The sequence below is a fragment of the Bos grunniens genome, chromosome 10 (assembly GCF_055505025.1).
Source record: "Bos grunniens cultivar Pamir isolate PY7600 chromosome 10, Bosgru_T2T1.0, whole genome shotgun sequence".
NCBI lineage: Eukaryota > Metazoa > Chordata > Mammalia > Artiodactyla > Bovidae > Bos > Bos grunniens.
The window spans coordinates 35,779,880-35,797,371 of record NC_141174.1 but is presented as its reverse complement, the minus strand read 5'-3'; the positions used below and the strand labels follow the sequence as shown (position 1 = coordinate 35,797,371).

Sequence of the window (17,492 nt, the reverse complement as noted above, 5' to 3'; positions counted from 1 at the left end):
TTCTTAGTACAAGAAAATGAACTGCAGGATAAGAAATGACAATAAATTGGTATCTTATAATCCACAGATTTTTAAAGCATCTAAAGTATTTTAACTGCCATAAATGCTAAATATACTGTGGCTTACATTAAAAACTAGAAATTTTACAACTTGTTCCATGAAATACTTACGAAGAAAAACTTTCATTTGTTTCTCCCATTTCAAGTTATAGGGTGTTTCTCAAGATGAATTTGGCTAACTTACTCACTTTCCAAATTTTCTCATTTTTGAAAAATGGGGATTTAGTACCCTATTTGGTTGTTTTGAGGACTGAATGAGATACTATGTGATAGGAACCTAGAACCATGTCCAGCCCATAATAATTGTTCAGTACATATTAGCTCCCCCTTGTCTGCTCTGCCATCTGTCAAGTCAGGATTCCCAAGGTACTTTCCATAAAGGCTGGTACAAAAGTGCGTACCTCTTAATGACCCTGCAGGGACATAACAGCACTACTTTATACATGATGAAACTGAAGCTGAGTTAATTAAACTTGACCTGAAGTTTCATAGTATATCATATGACTGGTTTTGAGCTCAGATGTGTCAAGCACCAAAACTGCATACAAAAGAACACTACACTGTTTAGCACCAAAGAACACTATATTGTTTCTTTTCTTCTTAATATGACCATTTCCAAATCTGAAATCTGAAGCCTTAATTTCCTCCTTTATAAAATAGAAATATTGCCTATATGTTATGGTCATTGTGAAATTTAAAAATATATGTGTTGCATACTTAACAGGTTAATAATTGGAAATGGTATTTAATGTCTACATCTGTTAAACTCTTAGTAATAACACATTAAAGAAATACCTGTTTCCAGGAATATTTGAAATCAAAGTCTTATCAACATGTTCACTTTTGGCACCCTGAGGACCAGGATTCTCTGGTGATGTAGTTTGTCTTATAAGGCCCATCTCAGCCCTGGTCTCAGACACAGTTTTGCTGACAGACTGAGGTGTTTTAAGTCTTTGAGAAAGACATTCAGAAGAAAGTCCTAGAAGATGAAAGAAATCATCTCAACACCAAAAAGCTCTTTCATTCATTTTTCACTATAGTTAGAGAGACAGTGCCAATTCTTCCTATTCCCCTACCAACTAGCCTCTTTCTCCTATAAAATAATGTTTGTTAAAGTCAAATGTCTGAGACTTTCAGTTAAAGATGATACTGAACACACACACTAACGGCTTCCTCTTAACATTTCACTACTATAAACAGTAAAGAGATGATCTTAAAAGGGAGAACACTACAAGGACAAAGCATCCTCTTTTTTTAAGGTCAGTGACTTTTAAAATTTGTAAGATAATTTTCAAGGACAGACGAAACAAAGAGACAACAAAACTCAGGAAATTTTCGAAGTGCAATACAGATGGATGAGTAGTGTATTTCCTAGTAAACCTGAGAAAATAAATCCTAAGCCACCAGTCAGGAAAGATGTGAATCAGCCCAGTTTATACCACAGTACTCCTCAAAAAGAATTGGTGGCGTCAAGAATCATTAGGAGCGGAGGTAAAAACAGGAAGATTGGTTCAAAGTCAGTTTAAAAAACAATTAAGAGTCCAGACTCCTTTCCTCATTATGCACAGCTGGGCAGCTTTGAAAAATCCCCTCCCACCATCAAGATAGAAAAAAAACTAGAGGCTTATTTCCCCAAAAAAGTTGAAATAGAGGGTCTCTGGTTTAGGGGATACAATTGAAAGATGAGTACTATATGGAAAAGGGGGGATTGAAATGAGTATTTTTAAAACTGTTGATACACTGAGTTTTCCTCCCTCCATGTAGCTCCTGAAAGACTGGCAGCCAGAATTACACCCTCCAGGCAGCAGGTTGGAAAGATCTCTGGAGAATCTGACTGCGGTTGCTGCTAAGTCGCTTCAGTTGTGTCCGACTCTGTGCGACCCAATGGACAGCATCCCATCAGGCTCCACCGTCCCTGGGATTCTCCAGGCAAGAACACTGGAGTGGTCTGCCATTTCCTTCTCCAATGCATGAAAGTGAAAAGTGAAAGTGGGTCGCTAAGAGTCTGAGAATCTGACTAGCCCATGAAAAAAGACTTAAATACAGCATAACAATGCAGCTAAATCATCCCAGAGTAAAGACCCTACCACCCATGTGCTGCCGTGCAGAGCCCTGCTCATAGCCGTGAGCAGGCAGTGAACCACCATTAGATACCCAAGGGAAGCCTCTGATACAAGAGACAGAAACCAAAACCAAACAGATAAGAGTATTTTGGGACAAATATTGACTCTCCAGGAGAAGAATACATAAAAGTTATCATTAATGTCTGCAGAAAGATAAGACAACACACTTAAGAAACAAGTACAGAATGTTATAAAACGGAACATCCAAAGAATGATAAAGAGCTCTTAGGAACTAAAAACATTGTCAACAGGAAAGTTGAAGAAATTCAGGAAGTAGAAGAAAATGACAAGTACAGGAAAGAATGATAGTCTACTACAAGGAGAAAGATATATGCTTCTGGAAGAAAGATCAGAGAGAACCAAGGAAAGTATATCAAAGAAATAATTCAAGAAAAAAATCTACACTTTATTTAGAAAAGGCCATAAATAATACCCAAAGATTCCTCTAAGCACTGAAGTGGTGGCCTTGAGGACGTAACAAATAGGGGCTTTTTGGGGGACTTCTGTTTTATAACAAACCTCATATAACCTATGTGTTCTATAATTAAAACTCAATTTCAAAAAGATAAATTTTGGTCAAAAACCTTGATCTCTCTAATCATAAGTGCCAAGATGGGACATGAAAGAACATACAGCAGTGAACCCAGAGTCCTGCAAACTACTAGGATCCTTGGAAAGTAAGTAACAAGGAGCCATGTCATTAGCAGTGAGGCAATTCCTGGGCATCCAGGGAGCATAGCTGATTAGAATAAAGGAAACATATCAAAACCACACACTAGGTGTGATACCTAAATTGACTGGGAGGTTATAAAATACTGGGTGATAAATTTACATTTGAAAGTAAATATTAGATAGCAACTCAAATTTATTGTCAGAAATCTTCCTAGAGGACACAGTAAGAGAATAGGAAAAAAAAAAAAATCCTTTCTGCTAATTAGTACTTAAAGAGGACTTGGTCTGTTTCTCCTTGGAAATAAACATCTAGCACTTAAAGCATTAATAGAAGTGTCTACCAAGATTTAAGGAACAGATTACTTCAACTATGACCTCTCATTTATGGCTTATATTTAATTTCAATCTAAGTAAATAAATTCAAACTAATAAAGATAGCCTATGAAAAACAGGTACTGAAAAACACAACCAGAGTTAGAAAATCATAAGAAAGAATGACTTCCTAAAGTATTAAGAGCTGGTTACATGGCAGTATTTTTAAATCAGGGAATTGGTATTTTCATTACATTTCAAAAACATTGGAGGAAAATTTTCACTCCAAATGAAAATGAAACCAAACTTATCTTCCATAAGCTATTTGGAACACATAAATCTTCACATGAAAACTGTTTTTCAACTCTTACACAAGCGTCCATCCAACCCAAGTATTTCCCTTAAGTAGTCTCAGCAGAAAAAACTAACCTGAGAATGATTTAATGGGACTTTCAATTCTGAAAAATCCAGCATCAAACACTATTTTATCCACTTCCTTTGGCATTACAGAGGTTGCTGCCTCAGCCTGTTCCTCCTGCTTAATTCTCTCTCTCATTGCATTTTTTATGGCAGCAAGGCGATTTCTAGCAGCAATTCTTCCACCATCATCCTGTTTGGGTTTACTTGCTATACCTGAGACAACTTTTTTCTGTGAAGAGAAATTATAACATTTATTAAAGCTACTTATTACCATCTAAAGAATCTGCCTGCAATGCAGAAGATCCAGGTTTGACCCCTGGGTTGGGAATATCTTCTGGAGAAAGGAATGGCTATCCACTCCAGTACTCTTGCTTGGAGAATTCGATGGACAGAGGAGCCTGGCGGGCTACAGTCCATGGGATCACAAAAAGTTGGACATGACTGAGCGATTAATACTTCTACACATTATCATTTATAAGAAAAACGAATAAAGCATATGTAAAATATTTAACATGTTCAATATATACTTATCAAGCTCCCAGTATGTGCTAAAATGCTGGGGCCAAAAGTTAACGGACCAAGTTCCTGCTTTCGAAGAGCTCTCAGCCTCATGGTAGAAGAGCTAGATAAAGACACTGAGAAGAATAAATGTCATGTTAAAACTAAATTCAGAGGGCTCAATTTATGAATTAATCAACCTTCAGAGGCACCAAGAAAGGCTTTTAGGAAGTCACACTTAAGCTGAAATCAGAGATAGGTGAGCTGTAAGATGGGGTAAGGAAAGGGCTAGGCAGAAAGAATAGCATGTTTGCAAAACCAGAAGTGAAAAAGCACAGAGGAGTTGGCATGAGGTGAGCACAGCTCATCAGAATCCTTCACGTGTGGCCATTTACGCAGAGGACGAAAGAATAGAGATTACCTATGATTTTTAAGCAGGAGGTTAGCATTACTGAATTTGCCTTTTAGAAAGGTCACTCACTCTGTCCAGCCTGGAGAACAGGCTGGAGGGTGACGAGCCAGTTAGGAAGGAGACTTCCGCAGTGACACTGGGAAAAGATGCCAGTAGTTGAGGTTAAGGAGGGGAAAAAAATGGAAAAAAGTAAACAGATTCAAGAGATGTTTAAGAGGAAGAATTGAGAGGACTTAGCAATCTCTTAGAAATGCAATGGTGAAGTGGTGAAAACCAGAACAGATCACAGAAGATAACCAGGTTTCCATCTTGGGCCCCTGGAGGGATGGTTCCACCATTCTCTGGAACAGGGAAACATCAGTGTGTGTGCAGATGATTTCAGTTTGGGATATATAGCTTATATATACCTTAATACTTAATACTTAAAGTATTACTGTGTCAGCAGTAAGTGTGGTTTGAAATATAGATTTGGGAATCATTGCAGGGTGGATACAACTGCACATGAAGAAAGGAAGGAGGGAAGAGAGCTGAAGTAGAAACTTGAGTATCATAAACACTTAAGGGACAAGTGGAAACAGAAACTTGCAAACATGACCGAAGAATGGATATAGAGGTAGGAGGAAGATCAGTAGAATATAATTTCAAGAAAGAGGAAGTAGACTATATGTAATAATGCAGAGGGACTAGATTTTATAATTAACTGTCTACTAACTGCAGAACTAGTGGGTCAATAACCTTGGTTATAACTGTTCTAGAGGCCTGGAGAGGGTGAAGCTGAATTTTTGAGTTAGAGAGGTAAATGGGAATCAAAACAGTAAAGACAGAGTATGGAGAACTTTGTGACTGGGAAGAAAGAAATGGGAATGAGAAAGGGAAGGTACAGATAACTAGAGGGAGATATGGCCCTCACTGGTTTAGTTATTTTTGTTTTTTCTAATGTAAACAAAGATAAGACACTTAAATATATCTAAAAACAGATGGAAAAAAGAGGGAAAGGTAGAAAACAAGGCTAAGTGATAGAATGAGAAGTCAATAAATAGGAATCAGAAGGGAACGGTATCAAAGTATAGGTAAAAGATAAATCTTATTTGTTCCATAGCTTAATAGTAGCTTATAAATAAAGTAGGAGGAGAGAGACACCTGGTGATAAAATGCAGAATTACAAGGCTCTGCCATATTGCTACAGCCATTATTTGCATCACTGATGATATTGATGTTTCCAGGACTAAGTACTCAATAAGAAATATCCACAGTAGCTTCCAAATGTTCAAGCATCCTTCACTGTTTAGTATATTTAAAACTCATTTGTTTAATTTTGTCAGTGTCCTTAGAGTCCTTGTCATAACAATTAGCAAAATAATTTTATTAAAAGCTTTCTTTAATACTCTAACATCTTAAATTCCTAAGGAGTCAAAACAGATTTTTATCTGGATTACACAGCATAATAAAGTACCAATCTGGAAGCCTAATTTTATAACCACAGGCATTTTTCTAAAATCCAAAAGGAAAACTGGAGGTTTGAAAAGTGCCCATCTGAACCAATGAGTTTAAAACATTACTAGAAGGCCTCCCTGGGGCTCAGTGGTAAAGAATCCGCCTGCCAACGGAGGAGACACAGGTTCGACCTCTGATCCAGGACAATCCCACATGCCATGGAGTAACTATGCTTGTGCGCCACACTATCGAGCCTGTGCTCTAGAGCCTGGAAGCCACCACTATTGAGACCATGTGCCACAACTACTGAAGCCCACCCACATACCCTAGAGCCTGTGCTCTGCAACAAAGAAACCAGCAGACTGCAACTGGAGTAGTGCCCCACTCACCGCAACTAGAGAAAAGTTCACAGAGCAGTGAAGACCCATTACAGCCAAATAAATAAATAAACATTATTAGGGGAAAAAAACCTACAAATATATAACAATGGAATCTATCATGATAAAGTGAATTTCACAGAGAAAAGTAATAGGAAATTTTACAAAATAAAATGTAGGGAAGAAGACAGACATTCTAAAGAGTCATTGTTCCTCTTTTCTATTTAAAATTCTTTCATTTTGAAATGTGTCACTCAAAAGAGACACACAATCCACTGTACTGGATAAAAACAGGGATTCTGGAATGAGCAAGTCTGGCCTGAAACCTAGCTCCACCTTGGGCAAGTAACTTAATCTATTCTGGGCCTCACATCCCAGATAACAGTACCACCTCAACAGGATTGTTGATGATTAAATGAGTTAAAAAATGTTAAGTACTTGGAACAACATCTATACTAAGGATTCTATAAAGTATTTACTTCTACTATGTATAAACACAATTTAAAGAATAACACATACACACTGTTAAGCACCTCAGAAGCTCCTGGGGTGCCCCAATTCCATCAAAGCCACTGTCATTCCTCCCTCCAGAAACAATCATCCTGAATTTCGTGTTGTTCATTTCCTTATTCTTTCTTCAAAGACAATCAGGACATTGTAAGCAATAGACGAAACTTATTTTATAAAATGATAAAAAAAATCTGAAGCTAAATGTTTCTGAAGCTGGAAAATAAAAATTCTTTAGAGTAGAAGAGTCTATATTAGAAACCCACAGACTTACCCGAAAAACTTTTTTGCTTGTATTGTTATTGTTTTGCCATCCAGATTCCTCAAGTTTGGTCAGATTGCTGAATTTTTGGTTTACATCTTCTATCTGTTAATAAATAAAGCACAAGTTTATCAGATCAATGAAAAACCACATTAAAATTACAAACTAATAAACTGAAGCTTAAAAAAAATTGAGAATGGCAACATAAAATTAGACTAAATCATTCTCAACTTAGTATTCAAGTAAAAAATTCTTATGGTAAAATTGTTTATTGTTATTTTTTGTCTTATAAACCTCCAAAATCTGCATAATGGATGTCATATATGAATAACTCTCCTAAATTATTTTTGATCACTAAAATGCTAAGAAAGATATCCTAAATGTTTTTGTTTCCTACATTACACAATCTGAACACAATCTTTCTCTCTCTTTTTTACAGTTTATTTATCCATTCTCTTACTGAAGGACATCTTAGCTGCTTCCAAGTTTTGGCAGTTATGAATAAAGACGTTATAAACATCTGTGTACACGTTTTTGTGCAGACATATGTTTTCAATCATGGATTATATGATAAGAGCGAACCTAGCTCTGTGAGAAACTGCCAAACTGCCTTCCAAAGTGGCTGTACCATTTTGCACTCCCACCAGCAATGAGTTAGAGTTCCTGATGCTGTCAGTGGTTTGGATTTTTGCCATTCTCATAGGCATGCAGTGGCACCTCATTGTAGTTTTAACTGGCATTTCCTTAGTGATCTATGATGCTGAGCTTTATCTTTTCAAATGCTTATTTGCCATCTGTATATCTTCTTTGGCAAGGTGTCTGCTCAGGTCTTTTCTCCACTTTAAAACCACTTTAAAGGTGGTTTTAAGGATTCTTTGTATATTTTGATGCAGATATGTCTGTATCAAACATCAGATATATAATTTGCAAATATTTTTCTTCTAGTCTGTGGTTTGCCTTCTCACAATCTCACTTTAAAAAATTAAAAGTAATATCCCCATCCTTTTGATATTTCCAATCTCCTCCAAAGAGGTACCCACTGTCAACAGTTTGGTAAATTTGCTTCAAGTGCCCTGACTATGTATTTATATTCATAAGTACTCTCAACCTCTCTCTCAAAGAAAAATTTAAATGTCAAAATGACTCAGGATTACCTTTATGATTACTGATTTTCAACAAGGTGCCACTGCAGTTCAATGAAGAAAAGACAGTCTTTTAAGAAACAGTACTGGGAAAATTTTATATCTTCAAGAAAATAGATGAATTTAGACTTTTACCTACACCATACACACACCAAAAATTCCAAATGGCTCAAAGACCTAGCTGTAAGAGCTAAAACTATAACACTTTTAGAAAAAAACAGAAGAAAACAATCTTTGCGATTTGTGGTTAAGCAAAAAGAGTTCTTAGATATGATCACAACATAAAAGAAAAAACTGATAAATTGAACTTCATCAAAATTAAAAATATCTGCACTTCAAAAGAAATTATTTAGAAAATTACAAGACAAGCCACAAATTGGGAGAAAATATTTGCAAATAATACTTCTGATAAAGGACTTGTGTCCATGATATATTGAAAACACCTACCACTCCATAATAAAGGCAAACCAATGTAAAAATGGGCAAAATATTTCACTAGATATTTTGCCAAAAAAAATATGAACAGCTAATAAGCACATGAAAAGATGCTTAACATCATTATCATTAGGGACACACAGATCAAAACTATTATATAATGAGAAACTTCTCACCCACTAGGATGGTTATTCTAAAAACGACAGACAATAACAAGTATGAATATGGTAAAAAAGGAACACACCAATTGCTGGTAAGAAAAATGCTGTAATCACTTTGGGAAATAGTTTGGCAGTTTCTTTAAAAGTTAAACATAAATTTACTATATGATCCAGCAATATTCCACGTATCTACCTGAGATAGATAAAAACATAAATCCACACAATATATGAATATTCATCATGACTTCATAATCACCAAAGAGTGGAAACAATCCAAACATCCATCAGTTGGTTAAAGTTCAGATACAATCTACAACATGGATGAACCTCAAAAACGTCATGCTAAGTGAAAAGTCACATACAAAAGACCACGTACTGTATTAGTCTACTTAACATGAAATGTTCACAAAAGGCAAATCTACAAAGACAGCAAGATTAGTGGTTGCCTGGGGACTAGGAGTGGGAATGTGGATTGATTTGCAGATCGGCAAAGAGGACCTTTTTGTGGTGATAAAAGTATTCTTGGGAATTCCCTGGTGGTCCAATAGTTAGGACCCAGTGCTTTCACTGCTGGGGCCTGGGTTCAATCCCTGTACAGGGGTCTAAGATCCCACATGCTGAGTGGTAAAGCCAAATAAAAAATGTTCAAATAATAAAAATGTTCTAAATTTGGATCATGGTGATGGTTGTACAACTCTGTACATTTATTGAAAATCATTGAACCGAACACTTGAAACGGGCTAATTTTATGATATGTAGATTATACTTCAATACAACTCTTTAAAAAAAAAGGTCCCAACAGCCAATTTGTTGAAGAGGCTCCCAATGGCCAAAGCTGAGAAATGAGCATCAATAAAGATGGTAACTATAAACAATGAAAACACATCCAGTATCTTTAAACCTATAAATTAGTAACAATACTAGGAAACACAAAATTAATTGATCGCCATTGCAGTATACTAGTGAACCAACTCATCAACGTGAAAATTGTCAGATATATTAAAAACTGGTCACAAAGTAATGCTTTCAGTATGATTACATAAACACTATTCATAGGACTCCCCTGGCAATCCAAAGGTTAGGACTTTGCCTTCCAATGCAGGGGGTGCGGGTTTGATCCCTGGCCTGGGAGCTTAGATCCCACATATCTCATAGCCAAAAAACCAAAACATAAAACAGAAGCAATACTGTAATAAATTCAAAAAAGACTTTTAAAATGGCCCACATTAAAAAAAAAAAAAAGAACAAAACACAATTCACATCTGAGTCATATAGTTATTGAGACAATTATGTTCCTTTACTCATTTTTTTCTCTAGACTTGTGTTTTAATACTTATTTATTTATTTGGCTGCACTGCATCTCAGTCGCAGCACACAGGACCTTCACTGCAGCAAGTAGATCTTTAGCTGTGGCATGCAAACACCTAGCTGTGGCATGAGGGATGTATCTCCCCAACGAGGGACCGAACCTGGGCCCCCTGCATTGGGAGCACAGAGTCCCAGCCACTGGACCACCAGGGAAGTCCCCTTGTTTTGCTTTTTACTTGCTTAGTTGTTCATGTATGATATCTATCATTGATTCATTCTAAACTCTGCTGCTGCTGTTGCTGCTAAGTCACTTCAGTCGTGTCCGACTCTGTGCAACCCCATAGACGGCAGCCCACCAGGCTCCCCCATCCCTGGGATTCTCCAGGCAAGAACACTGGAGTGGGTTGCCATTTCCTTCTCCAATGCATGAAAGTGAAAAGTGAAAGTGAAGTCGCTCAGTCGTGTCCGACTCTTAGCGACCCCATGGACTGCAGCGTACCAGGCTCCTCCATCCATGGGATTCTCCAGGCAAGAGTACTGGAGTGGGGTGCCATTGCCTTCTCCGAAACTCTGCACAGTAAGTATAAATCTCCTCTTGCTGCTGCTGCTAAGTTGCTTCAGTCGTGTCTGACTCTGTGCGACCCCATAGACAGCAGCTCATCAGGCTCCCTAGGCTCTGGGATTCTCCAGGCAAGAATACTGGAGTGGGTTGCCATTTCCTTCTCCAATGCATGAAAGTGAAAAGTGAAAGTGAAAGTCACTCAGTCGTGTCCGACTCTTAGCGACCCCATGGACTGCAGCCCCCCAGGCTCCTCCGTCCATGGGATTTTCCAGGCAAGAGTATTGGAGTGGGGTGCCATTGCCTTCTCCATAAATCTCCTCTTAATGCAATTTAAAAAACAAATCAAGTATTTTACTCAGTTTCACTTTCCAGAATTAGGTCTGGAGGAGCCCGAGGCCGCCTGCTCTGCTGGGAACTGCTACTTCATAAGCTTGCTGCACACATTCTTGGCTCCCCCTGGCCTCAATTCTCTTGGTCTCTTTCTGGGGATCAAACTCATCTTCTACCCCATTCTTGGTTCACTCCCTCATTTTTGTGAGATACTTTCTCATTTAGCTTCCTGAAAAAGAGTGCTTCAGAGGTAGTATCTGAGACTGTTGTGCTTGGAGAATGCCCATCCACTTGATTGGTTGGCTACAGAACTCCAGGTTGGGAAATTATTTCCCTTAGAATTTTGAGGGCATTGTTTTCCCAGTTTTAAATGTTGCAGTGGAGAAATCCAAGGCTATTCTGATCTTTGACCCTTAATATGAAACTTGTTTTCTCTCTGGAAGCTTCTAGAGTTTTCTCTTCATCACAAGAGTTATATAGTTACACTTAAAGAAGTGCGCTGGTGTGGGTCTATTCTGATTCACAGTGCTGGGCACCCAATAGGCACCTTCAATCTGGAATTCATGTCCTCCAGTTCTGAGGAAATTTTTAAACCACTTCACTGATTTCCCAGTTTTTCTGTACTCTTTTTCTAGAATCCCTATTATTTGGATACTATACCTCCTAGATTGGTCCACTTCCTCCATCCAAATATCTTTCTTATGTTTTTCTTGGCTTCTTTCTTTCAGGTTTGAGGCTTTCTTGCAATGTCTAATAGTTGTTGGCTATAGGTTCTTGAAATGGCTTTTTATATACTTATTACTAAAACATGCCCAAGAAGCTGGAAACTATCATCTCCTCCCATGCCTTTACTAATCTTCCTAGTGATTCCCTCTCTTATAGCACTTTTTACATTAGATTGGAATTCCTCTGGGGCAGAAAATGTGCCTTATTTTATCAACTCCTAGTACAATGTCTAGGACATACAGGAACTCAGTAACTGCTAGATGAACTCAACTACTAAAGAACAGATTTCATTTTCTCACATGTAGAAGCATTACAGATTATTCAACTGTTGAATATAACTCAATTTCCAACCCAAATAGAAAATACTGATTATATGGGGAGAAGAAATCGGTCATCACATTTTGACAGCACTTTACAGTTTACAAAGGTACTAACATCTCATTTATTAGGTTGGTGCAAAAGTGTGGCTTCAGACTGTGAATTTTAAATCATTATAACTAGCTCAAACACATCTTTATTAATCAAAATAGGAACCATTACAATCAACACATTTTTGCCAACAAGAAATAAGTTTGCTTATTCCTGTAGCATTAAAACATGTGCTTTGGGATTTGATGAACCCTTGGAAAGCATTTTCTGCATTCTGATGATTGTGGAAGCATTTTCCCTGCAAAAAGTTGTCAAGATGCTTGAAGAAGTAGTAGTTGGTTGGCAAGAGGTTGGGTGAATATGCTTGTTGTTCAGTTGCTAGGTCATGTCCAACTCTTTGCATCCCCATGGACTGCAGAACACCAGGCTTCTCTGTCCTTCACCATCTCTCTGAGCTTGCTCAAACTCATGTCCATTGAGTCGGTGATGCCATCCAACCATCTCATCCTCTAGTCTCCCCTTCTCCTCCTGCCTTCAATCTTTCCCAGCATCAGGGTCTTTTCTATTAAGTCGGCTCTTTGGCCACCATAAGGTGGCCAAAGTATTGGAGTTTCAGCTTCAGCATCAGTCCTTCCAATGAATATTCAGTGTTGATTTCCTTTAGAATTGACTGGTTTGATCTTCTTGCTGTTCGAGGGACTCTCAAAAGTCTTCTCTAGTACCACAGTTTGAAATTCTTCAACATTCAGCCTTCTTTATGATTCAACTCTCACACCCGTAGATGACTACTGAAGTCAGGCAAATATGGTGGATGAGGCAAAATTCCATAGCCCAATTTGTTCAACTTCTAAAGCACTGGTTGTGCAATGTATGGTCGGGCATTGTTGTGGAGAAGAACTGGGCCCTTTCTGTTGACCAATGACAGCTGCAGGCATTGCCGTTTTTGGTGCATCTCATCAATTTGCTGAGCATACTTCTCAGATGTAATGGTTTCGCCAGGATTCAGAAAGCTGTAGTGGATCAGACCAGCAGCAGACCACCAAACAGTGACCATGTGCGAGTCTGGCTTTGGGAAGTGCTTTGCAACTTCTTGTTCCAACCACTGAGCCGGTCATCACCAGTTGTATAAAATCCACTTTTGGTTGCATGTCACAGTCTGGTTGAGAAATGGTTCATCATTGCATAGAATTCTAAGAGAAGACAACACTTAAAAATGATGATATTTTTGATTTGTGGTCAGCTATTGAGGCACCCACTTATTGAGCTTTTTCACCTTTCCAATGTGTTTCAAACAGCCATAGAACGGTCATCACTGAGTTCTTCAGCAACTTCTCCTGTAGTTTTAAGAGAATCAGCTTTGATGATTGCTCTCATTTGGTTCTTGTCAACTTCTAACAGCTGGCCACTGTGCTCCTCATCTTCAAGGCTCTGTCTCCTTTGCAAAACTTCTTGAACCACCACTGCACTATACATTCATTAGCAGTTCCTGGGGCCAAATGCATTGTTGATGTTGCGAGTTGTGTCCACTGTTTTACGACCCATTTTGAATTTGAATAAAAAAGAAATCGCTCAAATTCGCCTTTTGTCAAACATCATCTCCATAGTCCAGAATAAATATAAAATAAACAGCAAGTAATAAGTCAGCAAAAAACATAAAGTGAGAAATGTGCATTAAAAATGATGTCTAACTTAACCATATTTATTAAGAATGTATTCCGATATCAAACAGCAAATTTCAACAACGGAAAAACCACAATTATGTTTGCACCAACCCAATAATATTACAGGTACATAAGAAGCTACTTTTCTTTTTTCTTAACTTTATTTATTTTTGGCTGTGCTGGATCCTCATTGCCACACAGGTTTTTCTCTAGTTGTGGCAAGCAGGGGCTACTCTCCAGTTGTGGTGTGCAGGCTTCTCATTGCAGTGGCTTCTCTTGTTGAGGTTCATGGGCTCTAAGGCAGAAGGGCTTCAGAAGTTTGGGCACGTAGTTGGGGCTCCCAGGCTCTAGGGCACAGGCTCAATAGTTGTGGCACATGGGCTTAGTTGCTCCAAGGCATGTGGGATCTTCCCAGATCAAGGACTGAATCCATGTCTCCTGCACTGGCAGGTGGATACTTAACCACTGAGCAACCAAGTTAGTCCCAGAAGCTACTACCAACCCTTTTATATTACTGTTAAGGGCTTCTCCAGTGGCTCAGTTGTAAAAAATCTGCCTGCAATGCAGGAGCTGTAGGAGACTTGGGTTTGATTCTTGGGTCAAGAAGATCCTCGAGAGGAGGAAATGGCAACCCACTGCAGTATTCTTGCCTGGGAAATACCACGGACAGAGGAGCCTGGCAGGATGCAGTCCATGGGGTTGAAAAGAGTCAGACACTACTTATCAACTGAGAACATATTACAGTTAACTCATTAAAAAAAAAAAGACTCAAAGTTAATATATTCAAAATATTTGACCACATACCTGAAAACTAACCATATCCCAAATCCACCAACTGAGCACATATTACGGTTAACTCATTAAAAAAAAAAGACTCAAAGTTAATATATTCAAAATATTTGACCACATACCTGAAAACTAACCATATCCCAAAATCCATCCAGATCTGTACAGGTAGTCTCCTTTTCACCTCGTTTATATTCACAATTGTCCACCAGTCCTTCAAACTGTTTAAACCTTTCTTTCATAAGGAGTCTTGTTTGACCAACTGCTGTGCGAATAAGATCTTTAGCTAGAGGAAATACAAGGTTTTTAAAAGTTGAAGGATGAAACAAGATCTTTATTTCAATCCTATCAGCTGATAAGGTGACCTCATTCTAAATATCCTAGTTATAGAATCAAATTCTTACTTTATAGCAAAACAAAAAATATCTACAACAAAACTTTGTCATACAAATATAGAGCATTTACTATCTGTTTCAAATCCTGCTAAAAATTAGCAACATACATTCTCATACTCAACACCTACACAGCAAAGCATTCTACCTCTCCTTGTATTTTATAAGAATTAAACCTTAAACAACTTACTGTACATCAATATCTCAGGACTTTGAGCTGGCAGCACACAAATGACTTTTTTTTCTAAACAGCTTTCCTGAATAGGCAAGATTATGGAATTTTCACAAAATTTGATCCATATTGATTTAAGTAATCTTCATTCAGAAAATATTTTTGTATAATTAAGCAATATCAGACATAGTTGTCATTCATGGAATCATAGTAAAAAAATTTTAATAATAAAATTGGCAAATGTCTAACTCTCAGGAATGATAGTCAATATTCTAACTACTTACATCTTTTAAGTTAGGTACCATTTTAGCACAGAGATATTAGTGAACATACATGTCATATGGAAAATTCTTGCTATTTTGAATAACAATGAAACTATAAAGTTGGACAACACTAGATTTTTATGTTTCAGGTAAATGCAACCATATTAAAATAAACAAAGCTAAGACATTAAAAAAATATAAGTGTTCCCTCACCATCATCTGGAATGTCCAAGTCAAGTTTCCTGTCCCACTCAAGGCAGTGTGAAGTTAACTTCTCAGTTTCTGACCGGAGAATATTTCTACAATGATGATACACATTAGCACTATGGCACTTACACAACAGTGATTTCCCAGAGCTGATGCTTAGTTGTTTTATGAACTGAGATATATCAAAATCCATGAATATATATTGATATTCCATGTCCATCCTTATACACCTAAAACTTAAGTGGATGGTTAATGCTAAGAGCCCATTTTTCAAGCTAATATTTCCAGTTATTTCTGTTCTTATTTTTCAACCCCTGAGCAGAAAGAATCAGACATTCCTTAGTTCTGCTCTTCGTTATTTTCCATGGAACTCTGATGAACCCAATTGCCAAGAGTGAGTCAGATGAAGCTAAAAACTGTAAGTCCCAAATTACAGTGATAAAGGCTTACAGATTCTACTTGGCTTTGCTTATCGAAAGACAGTGACATTCTCAAGTGGGGTCAATTTTTCCTACCAGGCAGCATTTGGCACTCTCTAGAATAATTTTTGATTATCATGAAATAGAGGAGTGCTGCTGGCCAGGGATGCTACAAAACAACCTATAATGCAGAAGACCCCACAACAGAAATTATGCAGCCTAAAATGTCAATAGCGCCAAGGTTAAGAAACCCTGGGGTCACACAGAGTCGGACACGACTGAAGCGACTTAGCAGCAGCAGCAGCAGCAGTATGTTTCTTTACAAAAACATTTGAGCAGGAAAACTGAGGATAGTTTTTCTTAGAAGACAAATTTAGCTGTTTAAATCAATGGCAACAGAGAACAGCTTAATAAATGAGAAAGGAGACCCCACTTAGATCTGACATTATTTAATTGGGTAAATTGCTTATCATCTCAATGTCTCAGCTGAACAATATAGTAAACTAGTTAACCTCTAAAAGACCTTACAATACCAAAACATTATACTCTAAAAACAACTGAAGTAGTTCCCAAACATATAAAAAGATACTCATTCATGAGAGGAGGAATGAATATTAAAACAAGAGTAAAGGGAATTGCCTGGCATCTCAGTGCTCAAGACTCTGATGGTTTGATCCCTGGTCAGGGAACTAAGATCTCATGCCAAAAAAAGGAAAAATAAATAAAAAATAAATAAAACTAGAGTAAGGTAATATTTTTATTTAGTTGATTGGTAAAGTTCAAAAATTGTTAATATTGTACTGGAAATGGTATGGGAATTTTCTTGCTATATTCATTCAAAAATTGTAAGATATAATAATTTTCTGTATGATGTAGAATATAAAGGCCTTTCTCAAAATGCACGCCTCTGATATGTTTCCAAGGCATTTGGTGACATGTTGAAGTTCCCCAAACAGGAACTTAATTTTCAATTCAGAGTTAGAGAAACATAATCCTATCTCATGAGTTGACGGGCCACTGAGCCTCCTATTCTTTTTTTTAAAATAAACTTTAATTTGGTTCTTTAGAGGGTGAGGAGGTATGAGAAAATAGGAACTCCCATACCATGCTGGAGGGGATGCAAACTGAGGTCCTCATATATTTGCACATGAGAGAACTGAAATATATATAAGGTTGTTCTCTGCAACCTTGATTATAATAGTACTAGATTGAACCCAATGTAAATAATCAGCAACAGGAACTTATTCAGTAAATTGTGGTATATCCATATTATTGGATACTGTGCGGCCTTTGGAGAAGGCAATGGCACCCCACTCCAGTACTCTTGCCTGGAAAATCCCATGGATGGAGGAGCCTGGTGGGCCACAGTCCATGGGGTCGCTAAGAGTCGGACACAACGAACGACTTCACTTTCACTTTTCACTTTCATGCATTGGAGAAGGAAATGGCAACCCACTCCAGTGTTCTTGCCTGGAGAATCCCA

The 17,492-nt window shown here is 37.7% G+C and overlaps 1 protein-coding gene across 9 annotated transcripts in view; it reads right to left on the bottom strand.

The window, feature by feature from the left end:
* Positions 1 to 17,492, bottom strand: part of DLGAP5 (DLG associated protein 5) — a 45,809-nt gene that overhangs the window by 5,672 nt on the left and 22,645 nt on the right. For all 9 annotated transcript variants that reach the window (XM_086320589.1, XM_086320591.1, XM_086320585.1 and 6 more), the window contains 5 exons: positions 15,597 to 15,682; positions 14,682 to 14,842; positions 7,089 to 7,181; positions 3,596 to 3,815; positions 855 to 1,038 (listed from right to left, as the gene is read on the bottom strand). In XM_086320589.1, the coding sequence (XP_086176715.1) occupies positions 855 to 1,038; positions 3,596 to 3,815; positions 7,089 to 7,181; positions 14,682 to 14,842; positions 15,597 to 15,682 (744 nt within the window). The remainder of the gene's footprint in view (positions 1 to 854; positions 1,039 to 3,595; positions 3,816 to 7,088; positions 7,182 to 14,681; positions 14,843 to 15,596; positions 15,683 to 17,492) is intronic.